Source organism: Bombina bombina, chromosome 7 (assembly GCF_027579735.1).
Source record: "Bombina bombina isolate aBomBom1 chromosome 7, aBomBom1.pri, whole genome shotgun sequence".
Taxonomy (NCBI): domain Eukaryota; kingdom Metazoa; phylum Chordata; class Amphibia; order Anura; family Bombinatoridae; genus Bombina; species Bombina bombina.
The window spans coordinates 319139196-319163880 of record NC_069505.1 but is presented as its reverse complement, the minus strand read 5'-3'; the positions used below and the strand labels follow the sequence as shown (position 1 = coordinate 319163880).

General features: G+C 38.4%; 1 protein-coding gene across 1 annotated transcript in view; it reads right to left on the bottom strand.

Annotated features, from left to right (window-relative positions):
- Nucleotides 1-24685, bottom strand: part of CPNE9 (copine family member 9) — a 929037-nt gene that overhangs the window by 169971 nt on the left and 734381 nt on the right. Inside the window, exons 8-10 of the mRNA XM_053720970.1 lie at nucleotides 17557-17620; nucleotides 9189-9292; nucleotides 6300-6404 (exon numbers count right to left, since the gene is read on the bottom strand). Of these exons, the coding sequence (XP_053576945.1) occupies nucleotides 6300-6404; nucleotides 9189-9292; nucleotides 17557-17620 (273 nt within the window). The remainder of the gene's footprint in view (nucleotides 1-6299; nucleotides 6405-9188; nucleotides 9293-17556; nucleotides 17621-24685) is intronic.

The window sequence follows — 24685 nt, the reverse complement described above, 5'->3', positions numbered from 1 at the left end:
TCCCTGGATCTGGACCCGTAGCAAGGAACCTTGAAGTTCTGATGAGACGCCATCAGATCCATGTCTGGAATGCCCCATAATTGAGTCAACTGGGCAAACACCTCCGGGTGAAGTTCCCACTCCACCGGATGGAAAGTCTGACGACTCAGATAATCCGCCTCCCAGTTGTCTACTCCTGGGATGTGGATTGCAGATAGGTGGCAGGAGTGATCCTCCACCCATTTGATGATTTTGGACACCTCTCTCATCGCCAAGGAACTCCTTGTTCCCCCCTGATGGTTGATGTAAGCAACAGTCGTCATGTTGTCTGACTGGAATCTTATGAATCCGGCCTTCGCTAGTTGAGGCCAAGCCCGGAGAGCATTGAATATCGCTCTCAGTTCCAGAATGTTTATCGGGAGAAGAGACTCTTCCCGAGACCATAGACCCTGAGCTTTCAGGGAATCCCAGACCGCGCCCCAGCCTAATAGACTGGCGTCGGTCGTGACAATGACCCACTCTGGTCTGCGGAAACTCATTCCCTGGGACAGGTGATCCTGGGTCAACCACCAACGGAGTGAGTCTCTGGTCATCTGGTCTACTTGAATCATTGGAGACAAGTCTGTATAGTCCCCATTCCACTGCTTGAGCATGCACAGTTGTAATGGTCTTAGATGAATTCGAGCAAAAGGAACTATGTCCATTGCTGCAACCATCAACCCTACTACTTCCATGCACTGAGCTATGGAAGGCTGCAGAATAGAGTGAAGAACTTGACAAGCGTTTAGAAGCTTTGACTTTCTGACTTCTGTCAGGAAAATCTTCATTTCTAAAGAATCTATTATTGTTCCCAAGAAGGGAACTCTTGTCGACGGAGACAGGGAACTCTTTTCTACGTTCACCTTCCACCCGTGAGATCTGAGAAAGGCTAGAACAATGTCTGTATGAGCCTTTGATTTGAAAAGACGCTTGGATTAGAATGTCGTCCAGATAAGGTGCCACTGCAATACCCCTTGGTCTTAGAACCGCTAGAAGGGACCCGAGCACCTTTGTGAAAATCCTTGGAGCAGTGGCTAGCCCGAATGGGAGAGCCACGAACTGGTAATGCTTGTCCAGAAAGGCGAACCTTAGGAACTGATAATGATCTTTGTGGATAGGAATATGTAGATACGCATCCTTTAAATCCACGGTAGTCATAAATTGACCCTCCTGGATTATAGGTAAAATTGTTCGAATGGTTTCCATTTTGAACGATGGAACTCTGAGAAATTTGTTTAGAATTTTTAAATCCAGAATTGGTCTGAAAGTTCCCTCTTTTTTGGGAACTACAAACAGATTTGAGTAAAACCCCTGACCTTGTTCCACAGTTGGAACTGGGTGTATCACTCCCATCGTTAACAGGTCTTCTACACAATGTAAGAATGCCTGTCTCTTTATTTGGTTTGAAGATAAGTGAGACATGTGGAACCTTCCCCTTGGGGGTAGTTCCTTGGATTCCAGAAGATAACCCTGAGAGACTATTTCTAGTGCCCAGGGATCCTGAACATCTCTTGCCCAAGCCTGAGCGAAGAGAGAGAGTCTGCCCCCTACTAGATCCGGTCCCGGATCGGGGGCTACCCCTTCATGCTGTTTTGGTAGCAGCAGCAGGCTTCTTGGCCTGTTTACCTTTGTTCCAGCCTTGCATTGGTTTCCAAGCTGGTTTAGTCTGGGAAGCGTTACCCTCTTGTCTAGAGGCTGCCGAGTTGGAAGCCGGTCCGTTCCTGAAATTGCGAAAGGAACGAAAATTGGACTTATTCTTAGCCCTGAAATGTTTATCTTGTGGGAGGGCATGGCCCTTTCCTCCAGTGATGTCTGAAATAATCTCTTTCAATTCTGGCCCAAAAAGGGTCTTACCTTTGAAACGGATATTAAGCAATTTTGTCTTGGAAGATACATCCGCCGACCAAGACTTTAGCCAGAGCGCTCTGCGCGCCACAATTGCAAACCCTGAATTTTTCGCCGCTAACCTCGCTAACTGCAAAGCGGCGTCTAAAATAAAGGAATTAGCTCACTTAAGTGCGTGAATTCTGTCCTCATACGGAGTCTCCCTACTGAGCGACTTTTCCAGTTCCTCGAACCAGAACCACTCCGCTGTAGTGACAGGAATAATGCACGAAATAGGTTGAAGGAGGTAACCTTGCTGTACAAAAATCTTTTTAAGCAAACCCTCAAATTTTTTTATCAATAGGATCTTTGAAAGCACAATTGTCCTCAATAGGAATGGTCGTGCGTTTGGCTAGTGTAGAAACCGCCCCCTCGACCTTAGGGACTGTTTGCCATAAGTCCTTTCTGGGGTCGACCATAGGGAACAATTTCTTAAATATAGGAGGAGGCACAAAAGGTATGCCTGGTTTCTCCCACTCCTTATTCACTATGTCCGCCACCCGTTTAGGTATCGGAAAAGCATCAGGGTGCACCGGGACCTCAAGGAACTTGTCCATCTTGCACAATTTTTCTGGGATGACCAGATTGTCACAATCATCCAGAGTAGATAGCACCTCCTTAAGTAATGCGCGGAGATGCTCTAATTTAAATTTAAATGTCACAACATCAGGTTCTGCCTGCTGAGAAATTCTTCCTGTATCAGAAATTTCCCCATCTGACAAATCCTCCCTCACTGCCACTTCAGATTGGTGTGAGGGTATGACAGAAAAATTATCATCAGCGCCCTCCTGCTCTACAGTGTTTAAAACAGAGCAATCGCGCTTTCTCTGAAATGCTGGCATTTTGGATAAAATATTTGCTATGGAGTTATCCATTACTGCCGTCAATTGTTGCATAGTAACAAGCATTGGCGCGCTAGAAGAACTAGGGGTCGCCTGCGTGGGCATAACTGGTATAGACACAGAAGGAGATGATGTAGAACTATGTCTACTTCCTTCATCTGAGGAATCATCCTGGGCAACTTTACTATTTGTGACAGTACTGTCCTTACTTTGTTTGGACGCTATGGCACAATTATCACACATATTTGAAGGGGGAACCACATTGGCTTCCATACATACAGAACATGATCTATCTGAAGGCACAGACATGTTAAACAGGCTTAAACTGGTTAATAAAGCACAAAAACCGTTTTAAAACAAAACCGTTACTGTCTCTTTAAATGTTAAACAGGGCACACTTTATTACTGAATATGTGAAAAACTATGAAGGAATTATCCAATCTTTACCAAATTTTCACCACAGTGTCTTAATGCATTCAAAGTATTGCACCCCAATTTTCAAGCTGTTAACCCTTAAAATGTGGAAACCGGAGCCGTTTCCAATTTTAACCCCCTTAAAGTCCCAGCCACAGCCTTTGCTGCGACTGATCCCAGGGGGGTATACGATACCAAATGAAGCCTTCTAGGAACGTTTTCAGTGGATTCCAGACCCTCACACATGCAGCTACATGTACTGTTCTCAAAAGTAACTGCGCAGTAATGGCGCGAAAATGAGGCTCTGCCTACTACAGAGAAAGGCCCTTCCTGACTGGGAAGGTGTCTTAACAAGTGCCTGGCGCTAAAAACGTTCCCCAAAGTTATAAAAGTGTGAAATTCAACTTCAAACTGCATATAATACCTAAATAAAGCAATTGATTTAGCCCCTAAAAGTGTCTACCAGTTTATAGCCCATAATAAGCCCTTTATTCTGTTTGAGACTAAGAAAATGGCTTACCGATCCCCATGAGGGAAAAATGACAGCCTTCCAGCATTACACAGTCTTGTTAGAAAAATGGCTAGTCATACCTTGAGCAGAAAAGTCTGCAAACTGTTCCCCCCAACTGAAGTTCTCTCAGCTCAACAGTCCTGTGTGGGAACAGCAATTGATTTTAGTTACTGCTGCTAAAATCATACTCCTCTTTTAAACAGAACTCTTCATCTCTTTCTGTTTCAGAGTAAATAGTACATACCAGCACTATTTTAAAATAACAAACTCTTGATAGAAGAATAAAAAACTACAACTAAACACCACATACTCTTCACCATCTCTGTGGAGATGCTACTTGTTCAGAGCGGCAAAGAGAATGACTGGGGGGCGGAGCCTGGGAGGGACTATATGGACAGCTTTTGCTGTGCTCTTTGCCATTTCCTGTTGGGGAAGAGAATATTCCCATAAGTTATGGATGACGCCGTGGACCGGACACACCAATGTTGGAGAAAATAATCAAATCAGCCAATAGGAATTCAACAGTACCCCAATATAGAAGGGGCACCTTGCATTCAAGCTTCAGTGTGCGGCATCGATCGCTTGAAGAGGATCCCCCACGCTGGATGGCTCCGCGGTCACCGGTCCTGTTCTGTGGTCACTTCCGCACCACGCCGCCTTCGTCCTGGATGGAGATAAAAGAGGTCTCCGTGCTGGATGAAGATATCACCGCCTGGAAGAAGACTTCAACACCGGGAAGAAGACCTTCTCCACTGGACTTCAGGAACGGTGAGTACCTTTTGTGGTTAGACTTAGGGGTTTTTTTTTTGGGTGTTTTTTTTTTTTTACATTCAAATGTTCTTCATATAGAAAAAATTACTTGTTATTTTTTAAATATATATTTCTATATATATCTGATGATGTTAATTTAAAATATATATCTATACCTTTATGTCTATATGAATATTTAAACAGGTATAGGTATATATATTTAGAAATATCAATTTTTAAAAAAAACAAAGAACATTGGAATGTGAAATATTGACAACTCTTGTTGGGTATAGCACTGTGGGTTTAATATGGTGTGGGGTTAGCGTACAAGCAATAAGTGTTAGTTTTTCTTCTGCGTTCTCCAGTGAAGTCTATGGGGAGAATTAGTTAGCGCGGTAGCGATAAACTGAAGTCCTTTAGTTAGTATGCATTGTGTTTTTATTGCGTGTAAAAGTTTTACTTTCAACTTGTAATACGCATGCTAACCCATGTGTGCAAAATCTTTACTTCTGTCAGTGTTCTCGCTCAAGCAAAAGCGATAAATAGTGGGCCCCATATAATCTGGCCCTTTGTGTTTTATATTGCTTTAATAGTTGCTTATTTTATTAATTATTTTTTGGATCTTCTGCAGCTGTTGTGCTAACAGATTTTTTTTTTTACTATTTGTTCAGATAGCTCAGCATGCTAAGGCACTGTGGCTGAGCTCTGTAGCTGAGCTCTGTAGCAATCCAAGGGTTGCAGGTTCGATCCCAGGCGAGGTCCACTCAGCCTTTCATCCTTCTGAGGTTGATAAAATTAGCAGCGCCTTGAGACCCTTACGAGTGATTAGCCGCACTTTACAAGTACTTACATATTTAGAAGGAACACAATTATATTAACATTTAGGAAGAACACACAACCTTTACTTTTTTTTCTTTGCTTTACAAGTATGGAATTATTATATAAAATATAACACAATCTCAAATAAAACTTTTTAAAAAGTAGAGATTCTTTAGTGTAAAGAATCAGGACACGTTCTAATAGTTTGAGTTATGAAGGTCCTTCAGATCACAATGATAAAACATTAATTTATATATCAGGTATCTATGATGTTTTATGTATCTCTCCGTTTCCAAGAGTCATCTGCAGGAGAACGTAGCTCTATCAATCATCCAGGTTCCCATGACAATTCCTATATTAGTGAAGATTCACACAAGCTGTGCCTAATAAAGAAGTAATATACTGACACAATACAGAGGTTTACTTATTTATATATCTGCATTTTCTCATCTTACTGATGCCAGTTATATTTAAAGGACCACACCATATTCGTACATGTGCATCCAGGCTGCGCAGGTAGTTGCGCAGGAAGGAATTAAATGATTTTATGGGCATGGGTAGTTCACATTATCTCAACCATTAATTGTTACAAACCTTGGCACTTGATGATTAATATACATTTCAAAAAGTATATATTTACCTTGCAGCATATAAATATCTCACAGCTAATGTTCACAAAAAAATGAGTATTATCTTCAGGAAATCAATGCCTGGACTGATGTATTTTGTTCTACATCATAAGAGGTTAAATTTGTAGTCCTAATATCACTGCTTATATATGCAGACAAATATTATATATATATATATATATATATATTATTTAAATAATAAACATAATAATGGTTTGTGCTTTCAAGGAACCTTTTGAAAATATAAATATTGCACCCTTCTAAATATACCTGTAAATAAGATAATGAGACCCTATTTCCACTTTATGAAAAACTGCATCCTGCAATGCTTACAGTGCGACTGAAGCTTTCACTAACCCAGGAGAAAGCCTGGCTATATTTGTAATTCCCATAATCTCTTGTTCTTTAAAATGAAAAATGAAGTTCTCAAACCTGTCATAGTCGCCGTTGCACAAGGCTCGCACAGGGATAGTGAACGGTTGCCATACAGGGTTCAGTGTGTTTTTCACAACCTCTGTCTTATGACAAATAGTGAACCTGGAAAAACAAAAAAAAAATAAAAAATAAGGAGACAGCAACTTGTTCAAATGAATCGTTTTTCAGATAGAGTGCACAGTCCAATTTACTTCTATTTTCAAATTTACCTTTATCTTTTGTTAAAAGTTATCTGCTTTCCATAAGACCATACTAAGGTAGGCTCAGGAGCGTACATGTGTCTTGAGAATTATATATCTTTCTTATTAACTTATATATATATGTCTGTCTAACCCAGAAGTGGACTGTACTCTCACACCGGAGAGTACCAAACTCAAAGACCTGGTGTCTCACCAGCACTCACAGGCAGTTAACCTCAGACAAGATCCGGAGCAAAGCTCAATAGGTAAAATTGCTTAAAAATATCAAAGTCAACAGACAGAAGTCAGTACTATTTGGATGCACACAGCTAGGCTAAAAGCATAAAGGTGACAACATTTTGCCAAATGGTGATAATCCCAAAAACCCCTTCACAGTCTCTTTTTACCAGAGCTCCTAACCTACAGCCACACATGCTGGCTCCTAAGCATATACACTGAGAGCAAACAAGGTTGCTATTCTGTCAAATATACAGTTTATGACATTGTTACAAACACTGCTACCACAAAGTGCTCAAGACACGTAATAGAAGTAAATGGGAACATTTTTAAGATTCTGCACTCTCTCTGTACTACAAAAGGTTAATTTCAACGTCCATAACCCTTTAATTTTTATGTCACTATAACAGCCTAGCGAGTGGATAAGATGCTTGTCACAACTACAAGGGATGTCACAACTACAAGGGATGTCACACCTACAAGGGATGTCACACATACAAGGGATGTGAATATACATCTAAAATTAAAGGGGATGTACTGTAATGCATTAAATTCAACAGTATCCATAATCTAAGCAAGTGAATCAATAGTGAAGTGCATTTGGTAACTACATACACAGTACATAGTACTCTACTCAGAATGTTCCTATCAAGTATCATGTTCATTTAAAGGGACAGGCTACAGCAAAATTGTTATTGTTTAAAAAGTTAGATAACACCTTTATTACCCATTCCCCAGCTTTGCACAACCAACACTGTTATATTAATATACTTTATAATATTTAAACTTCTAAATATCTGCCTATTTCCAAACCTCTTATCACATGCTTTTTTATTAGCTTTTCACAGCAGGAGACTGCTAGTTCATGTGGGCCATTTAGATAACATTGTGCTCACGCCCGTAAAGTTGTGCACAACACAGCACCAATTGACTAAAATGCAAGTCAATAGATAATAAATAAAAAGTCACGTGATCAGGGGGCTGTCAGAAGAGGCTTACATAAAAGGTAATCACAGAGGTAAAACGTGTATTAATATAACTTTGTTGGTTGTGCAAAACTGGGGAATGGGTAATAAAGGGATTATTTATCTTTTTTAAACAATAACATTTTTGGAGTTGACTGTCCCTTTAATGTGTTTTTTTTTTTTGTATTGAATAGTATTTTGAAATGATTAAGTTTGGGGCAGGCTTCCGTTACATGCAAATTGGATTGCTGTATATAGTATACAACCGTTAAAGCCATCACAATTGACATATCAAGTGTACCACAAGCTTTTCAAATTTTGAAGCTATTCTATTATAAAACCCCTTGATAACTTATCAGAAGTTTTTCAAACGTATTTGTGAAGTGACAGCACCCAGTATCCAGCAAAAGAACCCTATAAGGGAACACCCAGCATATGAAGAGAATTTAACAAAGGTATTCCAGGAAACATTTTTTAAGGATTTTTATACTTTTCTAATGTAACAGCCTTGACCTTTAGTATTGTTTTGAGGGACATCGATTGGCTGTTTGCATAGTCTTTACAAAGTTTACACCTTGGTCATCTTAAAGGGATACTGAACCCAATTTGGGGTTCAGATAGAGCATGCAATTTTAAGCAACTTTATAATTTACTCCTATTATCAAATTGTCTTCATTTTCTTGGTATCTTTATTTGAAATGCAAGAATGTAAGTTTAAATGCCGGCCCATTTTTAGTGAACAACCTGGGTTGTTCATGCTGATTGGTGGATAAATTCATCCACCAATAAACAAGTGCTTTCCATGGTTCTGAACAAAAAAATAGCTTAGATACCTTCTTTTTCAAATAAAGAAAGCAAGAGAACGAAGAAAAATTGATAATAGGAGTAAATTAGAAAGTTGCTTAAAATTGCATGCTCTATCTGAATCATGAAAGAAAAAAATTGTGTTCAGTGTCCCTTTAAAGTTTTACCTTAGATTAAGATGCAAATAGCCTCCTGTACCTTTTCTATATCATGCAGCAGGAATGGTAAAAAAGTTACTTCTGTTATTTCTGGCCACATTGAAATGGCTGCCAAGCTCAGCCCACTGATGACATCATGATCTGGGCTGCATAATATGGCATCCAATCACAAAAGGCTCACTAGTTGGATTCAACAGATTGTCAGTGCTATTCAGCAGAGTACCTAGATGCAGCCCAGATTGTGATGTCATCAGTGGGCTGAGCTTGGCAGCCATTTCAAACACTATTAATTTTAAATAACTTTTTTACTGTTCCTGCTACATGATATAAAAAGGGTGCAGGAGGCTGTTTGCAGCTTAATCAAATGTAAGACTTTAAGATGACTAAGGTGTAGACTATCCCTTTAATTCTCATGTCTAAACACCATCATTTTTGTTTAAATAAAAAAAATAAAAAATATTGCTAAAAAATAATGGTTTCAAACTACAAAACATATAGACAACATGCACTGGCATCAGATTACTATTTTATCAATGCACTTACGTGCCATCCTCGTTGCTGCGGTAAAACACAAGGAATGGGTCAGATTTTCCAAAGAAGTCCTTCTTGTCCAGTTTGTTAGCACAGAGCTGCATGGTGACAATGTCCTGCACAAAGGAAATGCTGCTGAGAATATGTAACAGAGTGAACCTCAGAAGTGCCCTGCAACACATTGCATATCATGTTTTTGTGGCAAACCATCAGGGAAATGTAAAACAAAACATTTCATTTACTTCTGTTATCAAATTGACCTTTTTTCTTGGTAACATATGTTGAAACTAAGGGCCTGATTGTCTAGCATTGGCTGGACTTGAAATTAAAATAAACCAATATACTGACACTCACAGAGACCGCCATCAGGGCATTCTATAAGCAAATGGCTGTCCTTGCGAGTTGCAAGGTGACTTCAATAGGAAATAATGGAGCTCGCTGGAAAGGTAAACTTTGCAGGGGAGACCGAAGTTAGCAGGGAGCAGGGATACACTTTAAAAATTAAATTCTGCAGCCAATACAAGTCAGATAACTCTGCTTTCAGTTTATAGTATCTTGCATTTGCATGCATATTTTCCTATACATTTGTTGTTGTTTTTTTAATGGAGGTAATAAGTGCTTTGCATATTTTGACACAATCTCTCCACCTTTCAGTTTGTGTAATAAAACAGTGAGTTCTGCAGGTGAAAATGTTTATTGAATACACTAGATCTTGCAGAGAAATTTCAGCTACTTTCATGGAACGCCCCTGTTCAGCCCACTGGCAGAGGTGGGGAAATTCATTTTATAATAAAGAAAATAATACACTTAGAATTTGGTATTTTAAGTAAGAATTTTACAACACTTTTTGAATGCGCAGTGAGGTTTTATTCTGATTTATACTGTGTGTACTAAATAGTCTTTTCCTAGTTTAAAAATACAGGCACAGATTACAATTGGAGCACTGTTGGTAATGCAGGGTGTTTAGCGTGGCCGACATCACTTAAAGGGACACTGAACCCAATTTTTTTCTTTCATGCTTTATATATATATATATATATGTATGTATATATATATATATATATATGTGTGTGTATATATATATATATATATATGTGTGTGTGTATATATATATATATATGTGTGTGTATATATATATATATATATATCTATATATATGTGTGCGTGTGTATGTGTGTATTTATCTATATACATATATATATATATATACTGTATATATACATATATATATAAATATATATATATGTGTGTGTGTTTGTATATATATATATATATATATATATATATATATACATATATGTCCAATAATAGTGCAATCTCACCTTACAATTTCAGCCATGGTGCCAGACCAATTATAATACATGAAACAAAAAGACGTCTGCTTTACATATCCATAATCATTTTTCAGCACAACATGTCCTATTTCAGTGTATAGATACTTGGCATAATTATACAGTGAATATAGTGTGTTCATTTTCAGTGTATAAATGTTCAGCATCACTATGCAGCACAGAGTGCTTACCATCAGTGTATAGGGACCCACCATCATTATACAGGGCAGCCTGTTCTATTTTTTAGTGTATGAATACTCAACATCATTATACAGAGCAGCATATATGTTATCGGTGTATAGATACTCTGCATTAATTCTACTTTGCAGCATATTTATTAGTGTATAGATGCCTTGCATTATTATATAGTGCAGAGTGTTGTGGTTATTTGTGTATACATTTAAATTATCATCCCTACAGTGACACGTGTTCAAAATAAGGTTGAACTGGTCCTCTGGCCAAAACTAGCCAATACTCCTCTGCAAGTTAAAGGGACACTGAACCCAATTTTTTTTCTTTCGTGATTCAGATAGAGCATGCAATTTTAAGCAACTTTCTAATTTACTCCTATTATCAATTTTTCTTCATTCTCTTGCTATCTTTATTTGAAAAAGAATGCATCTAAGCTTTTTATTGGTTCAGCACTCTGGAGAGCACTTTTTTATTGGTGGATGAATTTATCCACCAATCAGCAATGGGCCGGCATCTAAACTTACATTCTTGTATTTCAAATAAAGATACCAAGAGAATGAATAAAATGTGATAATAGGAGTAAATTAGAAAGTTATTTAAAATGTCATGCTCTATCTGAATCACAAAAGAAAAAAATTGGGTTCAGTGTCCCTTTAATGTAATCTCTTGTAGGGACTGAAAAGATATACTTATGGGACAATTTATCAGGATGCATTCACAGCTTCTGAGAACTTGCAGTTCAGGCTTGCAAGAGTGATTCTGCAAAAACAAATTTAAGAAGCTAACCTAGGTGGCAGAGATAAATCACCTCAAACTAGCTTGTTCAGGATAATTGACAGTACCTGCTGCCATGCAATTGACTGCCCAAGAACAGAAGGAAGGATTGAACGAGATCTCATCTCCAGTCTTAAATTTTGCCAAGTAGCAATTGCAAGTGGACAGGTTGTCTGCTTGAGAACTTATTTGCCTGCAGCTTGATAAATGTCCCTGTTAGACATGCTAGTATCAGTCTAGATATAATGGTGAAAAAGAAAAGAGGTCAGCCTGTCTCAAGGTTAGTGTGTTGTATGTATTGTCACCACTGTTTAATTTATAATACAAAGCCACCACTGATTTGCTATGTTTTGCAGAGCCACCACTTTGGTATATTATGTAATGCAGAAATTAACCATAATAGCTATAATTGTTATAATAAATAAGATTAACAGTCAGGAATTTAATCTGATAACAGAAATCGATGTATCTGTCATTATAGATAAAATAGTTATCTATAGCTGTGTAACACATCATTAGAAAATATTTTTAATTAGCAATAATGTCAGGGTATATAGTTTCTTCGGGGAGGGGGGGGAAGAGGTGCAGAAAAATGTGTCTTCCTCTGTGTAGCCGAAAATCCATTAAAGGGACAGTTAAGTAAAAAAAAAACTTTCATGATTTAAACAGGGCATGTAATTTTAAACAATGTCCCAATGTACTTTTATCACCAATTTTGCTTTGTTCTCTTGGTTTCCTTAGTTGAAAGCTAAACTTAGGAGGTTCATATGCTAATTTCTTAGACCTTGAAGACTGCCTCTAATCTGAATGCATTTGACCACTAGAGGGCATTAGTTCATGTGTTTTATATAGATAACATTGAGCTCATGCACATGAAGTGACCTAGGAGTGAGCACTGATTGGCTAAAATGCAAGTCTGTCAAAAGAACTGAAATAAGGGGGAAGTCAGCACAAGCTTATATACAGGGAGTGCAGAATTATTAGGCAAATGAGTATTTTGACCACATCATCCTCTTTATGCATGTTGTCTTACTCCAAGCTGTATAGGCTCGAAAGCCTACTACCAATTAAGCATATTAGGTGATGTGCATCTCTGTAATGAGAAGGGGTGTGGTCTAATGACATCAACACCCTATATCAGGTGTGCATAATTATTAGGCAACTTCCTTTCCTTTGGCAAAATGGATCAAAAGAAGGACTTGACAGGCTCAGAAAAGTCAAAAATAGTGAGATATCTTGCAGAGGGATGCAGCACTCTTAAAATTGCAAAGCTTCTGAAGCGTGATCATCGAACAATCAAGCGTTTCATTCAAAATAGTCAACAGGGTCGCAAGAAGCGTGTGGAAAAACCAAGGCGCAAAATAACTGCCCATGAACTGAGAAAAGTCAAGCGTGCAGCTGCCAAGATGCCACTTGCCACCAGTTTGGCCATATTTCAGAACTGCAACATCACTGGAGTGCCCAAAAGCACAAGGTGTGCAATACTCAGAGACATGGCCAAGGTAAGAAAGGCTGAAAGACGACCACCACTGAACAAGACACACAAGCTGAAACGTCAAGACTGGGCCAAGAAATATCTCAAGACTGATTTTTCTAAGGTTTTATGGACTGATGAAATGAGAGTGAGTCTTGATGGGCCAGATGGATGGGCCCGTGGCTGGATTGGTAAAGGGCAGAGAGCTCCAGTCCGACTCAGACGCCAGCAAGGTGGAGGTGGAGTACTGGTTTGGGCTGGTATCATCAAAGATGAGCTTGTGGGGCCTTTTCGGGTTGAGGACTCCTACTGCCAGTTTCTGGAAGAAACCTTCTTCAAGCAGTGGTACAGGAAGAAGTCTGCATCCTTCAAGAAAAACATGATTTTCATGCAGGACAATGCTCCATCACACGCGTCCAAGTACTCCACAGCGTGGCTGGCAAGAAAGGGTATAAAAGAAGAAAATCTAATGACATGGCCTCCTTGTTCACCTGATCTGAACCCCATTGAGAACCTGTGGTCCATCATCAAATGTGAGATTTACAAGGAGGGAAAACAGTATACCTCTCTGAACAGTGTCTGGGAGGCTGTGGTTGCTGCTGCACGCAATGTTGATGGTGAACAGATCAAAACACTGACAGAATCCATGGATGGCAGGCTTTTGAGTGTCCTTGCAAAGAAAGGTGGCTATATTGGTCACTGATTTGTTTTTGTTTTGTTTTTGAATGTCAGAAATGTATATTTGTGAATGTTGAGATGTTATATTGGTTTCACTGGTAAAAATAAATAATTGAAATAGGTATATATTTGTTTTTTGTTAAGTTGCCTAATAATTATGCACAGTAATAGTCACCTGCACACACAGATATCCCCCTAAAATAGCTATAACTAAAAACAAACTAAAAACTACTTCCAAAACTATTCAGCTTTGATATTAATGAGTTTTTTGGGTTCATTGAGAACATGGTTGTTGTTCAATAATAAAATTAATCCTCAAAAATACAACTTGCCTAATAATTATGCACTCCCTGTACAAGGTAAATACAGAGGTAAAATGTGTATTATTATAACTGTGTTGGTTATGCAAAACTGGGGAATGGGTAATAAAGGGACTATCTTTCTTTTTAAACAACAACAATTCTGGTGTTGACTGTCCCTTTAACTGACCCTGCATGTGAGTGGGTGTTTATGCGTGTGCATACATGCTTGCGTGTGTGTGTTTATCTGTGTGCCTATATGGGTGCATGTGAGCGTGTGTTTATGTGTGTGCATACATGCTTGCATGTGAGTGTTTATCTGTGCCTATATGGGTGCATGTGAGTGGGTGTTTATGTGTGTCCATACATGCTTGCATGTGTGTGTCTATCTGTGCCTATATGGGTGCATGTGAGCGTGTGTTTATGTGTGTGCATACATGCTTGCATGTGTGTGTTTATCTGTGCCTATATGGGTGCATGTGAGCGTGTGTTTATGTGTGTGCATACATGCTTGCATGTGTGTGTTTATCTGTGCCTATATGGGTGCATGTGAGCATGTGTTTATGTGTGTGCATACATGCTTGCATGTGTGTGTTTATCTGTGTGCCTATATGGGTGCATGTGAGCATGTGTTTATGTGTGTGCATACATGCTTGCATGTGTGTGTTTATCTGTGCCTATATGGGTGCATGTGAGTGGGTGTTTATGTGTGTGCATACATGCTTGCATGTGTGTGTTTATCTGTGCCTATATGGGTGCATGTGAGCGTGTGTTTATGTGGGTGCATACATGCTTGCATGTGTGTGTTTATCTGCGCCTATATGGGTGCATGTGAGCATGTGTTTATGTGTGTGCATACATGCTTGCATGTGTGTGTTTATCTGTGCCTATATGGGTGCATGTGAGCATGTGTTTATGTGTGTGCATACATGCTTGCATGTGTGTGTTTATCTGTGCCTATATGGGTGCATGTGAGCATGTGTTTATGTGTGTGCATACATGCTTGCATGTGTGTGTTTATCTGTGCCTATATGGGTGCATGTGAGCATGTGTTTATGTGTGTGCATACATGCTTGCATGTGTGTGTTTCTCTGTGCCTATATGGGTGCATGTGAGCGTGTGTTTATCTGTGTGCATACATGCTTGCATGTGTGTGTTTCTCTGTGCCTATATGGGTGCATGTGAGCATGTGTTTATCTGTGTGCATACATGCTTGCATGTGTGTGTTTATCTGTGCCTATATGGGTGCATGTGAGCGTGTGTTTATCTGTGTGCATACATGCTTGCATGTGTGTGTTTATCTATGCCTTTATGGGTGCATGTGTTTGTGTTTATCTGTGCGCATACATGGGTGCATGCAAGCGTGTGTTTATGTGCATGCATATATTCTTACATATGCGTGTGGTCATGTGCATGTACACGTTCTTGCATGAGCGTGTGTTTATCTGTGTGCATATGTTCTTGCATGTGCGTGTTTATGTGTGCATACACGTTTGCATGAGTGTGTGCTTGTGTGTATACGTGCATGCATATTTCTATGTGCATATGTTCGTGCATGTGTTTTTGTGCATAGTTAAATGCTTGTGTGTATATGAGTATATCAGTCTATGTGTATTACCATTAGTAAGTATATGAGTATATCAGTATATGTGTATTACCATTAGTGTGTATGTGAGTATATCACCATTATTATGTATATAAGTGGATCACCATTAGTATGTATATGAGTATATCAGTGTATGTGTATCACCATTAGTATGTATATAAGTATATCACCATTATTATGTATATAAGTGACTGTGTATCATTATTTGTATGTATATGAGTATATCAGTGTATGTGTATCACCATTAGTATGCATATGAGTATATCACCATTATTATGTATATAAGTGTATCACTATTAGTATGTATATGAGTATATCAGTGTATGTGTATCACCATTAGTATCTATATGAGTACATCACCATTATTATGTATATAAGTGTATCAATATTAGTATGTATATGAGTATATTAGTGTATGTGTATCACCATTAGTATGTATATGAGTGTATCTCCATTATTATGTATATAAGTGTATCACTATTAGTATGTATATGAGTATATCAGTGTATGTGTATCACCATTAGTATGTATATGAGTATATCACCATTATTATGTATATAAGTGTATCACTATTAGTATGTATATGAGTATATCAGTGTATGTGTATCACCATTAGTATGTATATGAGTATATCACCATTATTATGTATATAAGTGTATCACTAAAAGTATGTATATAAGTATATCAGTGTATGTGTATCACCATTAGTATGTATATGAGTATATCACCATTATTATGTATATAAGTGTATCACTATTAGTATGTATATGAGTATATCAGTGTATGTGTATCACCATTAGTATGTATATGAGTATATCAGTATATGTGTATCACCATTAGTATGTATATGAGTATATCACCATTATTATGTATATAAGTGTATCACCATTAGTATGTATATGAGTATATCAGTGTATGTGTATCACCATTAGTATGTATATGAGTATATCACCATTATTATGTATATAAGTATATCACTATTATTATGTATATGTGTATCACCATTAGTATGTGTGAGTATATCACCATTATTATGTATATATGTGTATTACTATTAGTATGTATATGAGTATATCAGTGTATGTATATCACCATTAGTATGTATATGAGTATATCACCATTATTATGTATATAAGTGTATCAATATTAGTATGTATATGAGTATATTAGTGTATGTGTATCACCATTAGTATGTATATGAGTGTATCTCCATTATTATGTATATAAGTGTATCACTATTAGTATGTATATGAGTATATCAGTGTATGTGTATCACCATTAGTATGTATATGAGTATATCAGTATATGTGTATCACCATTAGTATGTATATGAGTATATCACCATTATTATGTATATAAGTGTATCACTATTAGTATGTATATGAGTATATCAGTGTATGTGTATCACCATTAGTATGTATATGAGTATATCCCCATTATTATGTATATAAGTGTATCACCATTAGTATGTATATGAGTATATCAGTGTATGTGTATCACCATTAGTATGTATATGAGTATATCACCATTATTATGTATATAAGTGTATCACCATTAGTATGTATATGAGTATATCACCATTATTATGTATATAAGTGTATCACCATTAGTATGTATATGAGTATATCACCATTATTATGTATATAAGTGTATCACTATTAGTATGTATATGAGTATATCAGTGTATGTGTATCACCATTAGTATGTATATGAGTATATCACCATTATTATGTATATAAGTGTATCACCATTAGTATGTATATGAGTATATCACCATTATTATGTATATAAGTGTATCACCATTAGTATGTATATGAGTATATCACCATTATTATGTATATAAGTGTATCACTATTAGTATGTATATGAGTATATCACCATTATTATGTATATAAGTGTATCACTATTAGTATGTATATGAGTAAATCGGTTCCAACACATGAGTTTTGGCATTAAACAGTAACATTTAGACACAGTGGTAAGCACCGTTTGCGTGTCATTGTGTTGTATTAAAGTCGTTACTAACCCGACAATTGCTTAGCTCTTCTGCTGATAGAATAATTGTCCCACATTTCTTTCCTGGAATCCCCCTAGGAGAGAAATATAAAGAGAAAATAAAATGAGAAACATGAGCATTTATCAAGTCGGACAGCTGATTTCTGCTCCTTATAAAGATTCGGCAAGGATGACAGATTGAGGGCTAAGGCCATTTTAGTGCAGTAGACATGCAATTACTAGCTGTCGGTGTACCCCTGTATGGTTCATTGCAGCCCCTTTAATGCTTGTTAGAAATAACTGACAATCAGAGAAATAAAAATGTGATGCAATCTTAGCAATCCTACCGAGACCTCATAACACTGCGACACACATCGTCTTTCCTTCGGCTTGTTATTTTATTCTCAACTTATTTGATTGCTTCAAGTACTTTATTTTCCTGAAATTGATAAATAGATATCCCCAGTTCACAGCACGACTCAACTTGTGACCTCTTGCTTCTGTTCATTGGGTGAAAGGATTGTCTTGATTTTAGTGGAAACCAAACTGCCAAGCATTCTGTCTGTCTATTTTATATATCTATTGTAGCTATCTAACTACCTACCTATCTAATTTATATATAGTATCTAATAATCTATCTTTCTAATCTATCATATTTATCTATTGTATCTATCTTTTGCATCTATCTAATTTATATATAGTATCTTTAAATCTGTCTAATCTATCATATTTATCTATTGTATCTATCTATTTAAACATCTGTCTGTCTATCTATCCATCTATCTATATATCTATCTTTCTATATATCCATCTACCTGTCTGTCTATCTATATAGACAGGCACATGTTGTGGAAGGCACATGTTGAGCAAAAAGAGGCTGCTTCTTGGGTGGTAACTAGCCATAGAACAAGCTATTATGCTGTTTGTTCCCAGGTTGAGCGCTTCTCTCTTTTTATTTATGCAAATTATGACTCTTAAGGAAGTCTCCCTAAGTGTGATGCGGGAATCCAGACGTGGACCCGTTGCTCAGTGTGCCTAGAGGGATATGGCTGCACCTCACTAACGAGGCCCACAATAGGCCGAAACGTACGTCTGGGGTTTTCTGTTTCTCTCGTTCAGAGAGGGATTGCCTGGTATTTCGGGGCTGGACTGCACTGTTAAGTCAGGATCAGACTGATATGCTTCAGGAAAGTTCTTCTCTGTGAAAGGCAAATGTTGAGCAAAAAGAAGCTGCTTCTTGGGTGGTAACTAGCCATAGAACAAGCTATTATGCTATTGTTCTTTCCCAGGTTGAGCGCTTCCCTCTTTTTATTTATGTTTATCTAAACATCTATCTGTCTATCCATCTGTTCGTCTGTTTATCCGTTTGTCTGTCCATCCATCCATCTAATCATCTATTAATCCATCCATCTCTTTATCTAAACATCAATCTATCCATCCATCTATCTGTTCCCATTGTTCCTTTAGTATATAAGTTTTCAGGCAGGGAGTTTACAAAGAGAGTTCTGAGCTTCTTTGTGTGTTAATCTACTTTATCTGTGTTGTCACACATATATATTTTTCCCTTCTCTTCTAAATGGTGAGACCAAAAGACTTTCCACCTTTAGTGTCCTGTTCATATAATCATATCTATTACTGATTGTTGTTCAATAGCAGCCAATATTCTGCTTTGGCTCAAATTAGTTTATATATTCTGTCATATTCACATGCATGTAAAGAAACCATGAAAAGCACTGTTTAATATGTTGGTGCTTTATAAATGATAGGTAAATAACAATAATCAATATTTACTAACAAATAATTTAATGCGGTTATTCTTACATAAAAAAACAATTGGTGAAACATTAATTGTCTTTGTTATAAGCAAGAAAGCCGTGAACTGTGGCAAAGAGTTTTGATGGTTCATCTGTATGTGGGCTTTAAACTGACAGAAGCCGTGAGTAAATGAGAGTGCTAATTATCTTGGTGTACAGACGCTGGTCTTATCGAACACTTTGTCTCCATAAAAAATATAAGAATGAACTTGCACTGCCTCAATTAGAGTCTCATTATCCTTTTTAATTCTTTGTGCATGAATGACTATAGTTGCACCCACAAAAACACAGAATGACAGATCATTATCACTGTAGGGAGGAATAAACAAAAACGGCAGTGAGAAACAAATGTCCTGTTGAAACTAATGAATAGAGAAGCCCCGACGCTAGACACATTTTTGCCTTTTCTAGCACAGACATAATGGTCGATGGTAGCTAATAATGAAACATTTAAATATAGACTAATAAATACATATGAGAAAAAAATATGTATTCACTACGGTATTCAGCTTGATCAATTATCCTGCCCCTTACGGGGAACTAATAGTGCTGTCCTGCAACACCTTACTATCAGCAGTGCTGTCCTGCAACACCTTAAAGTCAGCAGTGCTGTCCTGCAACTCGTTACCATCAGCAGTGCTGTCATGCAACTTGTTACCGTCAGCAGAGGTGTATTGCAACTTGTTGCTGTCAGCAGTTCTGTCCTGCAACACCTTATTGCCTGCAGTGCTGTCCTACAACACCTTACCATCAGCAGTGCTGTCCTGCATTACCTTACTGTCAGCAGTGATGTACTGCAACTCGTTATGGTCAGCAGTGCTGTCCTTTAACTCATTTCCATCAGCATTGCTGTCCTGCAACTTGTTACCATCAGCAGTGTTGCCCTGTAACTGATTACAGTCAGTAGTGTTGTCCTGTAACTTATTACAGTCAGTAGTGTTGTCCTGCAACTTGTTACCGCCATCAGTGCTGTTCTGAAACACCTTTTCATCAGCAGTGCTGTCCTGCATTACCTTACTGTCATCAGTGATGTACTGCAACTCGTTATGGTCAGCAGTGCTGTCCTTTAACTCATTTCCATCAGCATTGCTGTCCTGCAACTTGTTACCATCAGCAGTGTTGTCCTGTAACTCATTACAGTCAGTAGTGTTGTCCTGCAACTCGTTACCACCATCAGTGCTGTTCTGAAACATCTTTTCATCAGCAGTGCTGTCCTGCAAGTCATTACAGTCAGTGTTGTCCTGCAACTCATTAGTTAGTAGTGTTGTCCTGCAACTCATTAGTTAGTAGTGTTGTCCTGCAACTCGTTAACTCATTACCGCCACCAGTGCTGTTCTATAACACCTTACTATCAGCAGTGCTGTCCTGCAACACCTTATAGTCATCAGTGCTGTCCTGCAACATCTTATTGCCAGCAGTGCTGTCCTACAACACCTTACCATCAGCACTGCTGTCCTGCAACACCTTATCATCAGCAGTGCTGTCCTGCAACACCTTATTGCCAGCAGTGCTCTCCTATAACACCTTACCTGCAGCAGTGCTGTCCTACAATACCTTACCATCAGCAGTGCTGGTCCAGCAATACCTTACTGTTAGGAGTGCTTTCCTGCAACACCTTACTGTCAATAGTGCTGTCCTGCAACACCCTACTATTAGCAGTGCTGTTCTGCTGACTGTTGCACTTCAGACTTAAAAGGGGAGAGAAGTGCTGTCCTGCAACTTGTTACTGTCAGCAGTGCTATCTAGCAACTCATAACTGTTACTAGTGCTGTCCTGCAACGCATTACTGTCAGTAGTGCTATCCTGCAACTCATTACTGTCAGCAGGATTGGCCTGCAACTTGTTACCGTCAGCAGTGCTGTCTTGCAACTCATTACCAATAGAATAGCAGTGCCATCCTGCAACTCATTATTATCAGCAGTGCCACCCTGCAACTCATTATTATCAGCAGTGCCACCCTGCAACTCATTACCATCAGCAGTGCCACCCTGCAGCTCATTACTATCAGCAGTGCTGTCCTGAAACTCATTACTGTCAGCAGTGCCATCCTGCAACTCATTACTGTCAGCAGTGCCGTCCTGCAACTCATTACCGTCAGCAGTGCTGTCCTGCAATTCATTGCCATTAGCAGTGCCATCCTGCAACTCATTACTGTCAGCAGTACTGTCATTGAACTAATTATCATCAGAAGTGTTGTCCTGCATTTGTTACTGTAAGCAGTGTTGTCCTGCAATTCATTACCATCAGCAGTCCTGTAACTTGTTACCATCAGTAGTGCTGTCCTTAGGGTTGCCACCCATCCCTTAAAATACAGAACACTTATAAGTTACACATGCTGCAGGGTGTGCAAGGAGGAATATCAATAGTGTTGTCCAGAAACACAATACGTGTTCCTCCCTGCACACCCTGCAGCATGATGTCCAGGAAAACATGGCTGAGTTGACAACCCTAGCTGTCCCGTATCTCATTAACATCAGCAGTGCTGTCCTAAAACACCTTAAAGGCGGAGAGAAGTGAGGAACATGCACCAGAGCCATATGCCAGCTCCATTAAAAGCCTTCTCTTGCTCCACCCAGTAAGCCAGCAGGGATCATTGCATTGTGAGTTATGGATCATCCTACTGTTGCAGTTAGCTTGTGGATTGAGCCCCCCTTCCTGCTAGGTGCTTCTGAACAAGCTACACAGTCTATAGTTCACCTCCTAATCACTGACAGAGCTAGTCAGCAAACAAGTATTCAATTGTGTATTAGACGGAAAAAAATAAAGAGTTTGAGACCTGCTAACTTCTTATCATCAGCATTGTTGGTTTACAAAAAATATTCACATGCAAACAAGTGGTTTTTCAGGTCATGGTTATATACAACCAAGAGGATATAGAGTTCTGCAGCACTAATGAGCTGTGTGCCCAACACAATAATGACAAACATGAACAACAAATTGTTTCTACACATTTTAAATTAAAAAAATATATATTTTTTTTAATTACCACAACAAATATTAAAAAGTGACAAAATGAGATTACCGAGCTACACCTGGGGGAGTTTTCGGTTCTCATCCCCTAACACAAATATACGTGACTACAAAATTTGCTGAACTTTGTATTTTTAATCAAATCATACAGTACTTCACTATTGCCTTTTTTTCCTTTTTTTTGGAGGTATTAACCTTTTCCTAATTTACTATACACAAAATTGTATTAGACAATATAGGGAATAAATCCTTTATTATATTAACATTAACACATATTGTATTATTTACTATTTTTTACTCATTTGTATTCACTTTATATTAGATTTTTTTCATAGAGGATTTATTGTAGTGAATTTCATAGGATCTAGCTATTGTATCATCAGGACAGCGGCGGATCCAGAGCCTGATATCGGGAGGGGCAATATGACAGATTATTGTGTGGCACATACAGATATGCACACACACTTCTATACACATATGCACATACACACACATATATACACATATGCACATACACACACACACATATACATACACATATACACACATATACACATATACACACACACATATTTATATGTATATACACATACACACACATATGCACACACACACATATATATATACATATATACATACACAATTACACACACATATATATATATACACCTATACACATATACACACACACATATACAGATATACACACACACATATATACACATATGCACATATACACACACACATATCTATATCATATATATGATCTAACAGCACACAGCTTGTGATACCTAAGCAGGCTGTAAATGTACAGTATAGGGTAGAGTCACCTGATCTAACAGCACACAGCTTGTGATACCTAAGCAGGCTGTAAATGTACAGTATAGGGTAGAGTCACCTGATCTAACAGCACACAGCTTGTGATACCTAAGCAGGCTGTAAATGTACAGTATAGGGTAGATTCGCCTTATCTAACAGCACACAGCTTGTGATACCTAAGCAGGCTGTAAATGTACAGTATAGGGTAGAGTCACCTGATCTAACAGCACACCGCTTGTGATACCTAAGCAGGCTGTAAATGTACAGTATAGGGTAGAGTCACCTGATCTAACAGCACAAAGCTTGTGATACCTAAGCAGGCTGTAAATGTACAGTATAGGGTAGAGTCACCTGATCTAACAGCACACAGCTTGTGTTACCTAAGCAGGCTGTAAATATACAGTATAGGGTAGAGTCACCTGGTCTAACAGCACACAGCTTGTGATACCTAAGCAGGCTGTAAATGTACAGTATAGGGTAGAGTTACCTGATCTAACAGCACACAGCTTGTGATACCTAAGCAGGCTGTAAATGTACAGTATAGGGTAGAGTCACCTGATCTAACAGCACACAGCTTGTGATACCTAAGCAGGCTGTAAATGTACAGTATAGGGTAGAGTCACCTGATCTAACAGCACACAGCTTGTGATACCTAAGCAGGCTGTAAATGTACAGTATAGGGTAGAGTCACCTGATCTAACAGCACACCGCTTGTGATACCTAAGCAGGCTGTAAATGTACAGTATAGGGTAGATTCGCCTTATCTAACAGCACACAGCTTGTGATACCTAAGCAGGCTGTAAATGTACAGTATAGGGTAGAGTCACCTGATCTAACAGCACACCGCTTGTGATACCTAAGCAGGCTGTAAATGTACAGTATAGGGTAGAGTCACCTGATCTAACAGCACACAGCTTGTGATACCTAAGCAGGCTGTAAATGTACAGTATAGGGTAGATTCGCCTTATCTAACAGCACACAGCTTGTGATACCTAAGCAGGCTGTAAATGTACAGTATAGGGTAGAGTCACCTGATGTAACTGCACACAGCTTGTGATACCTAAGCAGGCTGTAAATGTACAGTATAGGGTAGAGTCACCTGATCTAACAGCACACCGCTTGTGATACCTAAGCAGGCTATAAATGTACAGTATAGGGTAGAGTCACCTGATCTAACAGCACACAGCTTGTGATACCTAAGCAGGCTGTAAATGTACAGTATAGGGTAGAGTCACCTGATCTAACAGCACACCGCTTGTGATACCTAAGCAGGCTGTAAATGTACAGTATAGGGTAGAGTCACCTGATCTAACAGCACACAGCTTGTGATACCTAAGCAGGCTGTAAATGTACAGTATAGGGTAGAGTCACCTGATCTAACAGCACACCGCTTGTGATACCTAAGCAGGCTGTAAATGTACAGTATAGGGTAGAGTCACCTGGTCTAACAGCACACAGCTTGTGATACCTAAGCAGGCTGTAAATGTACAGTATAGGGTAGAGTCACCTGATCTAACAGCACACAGCTTGTGATACCTAAGCAGGCTGTAAATGTAC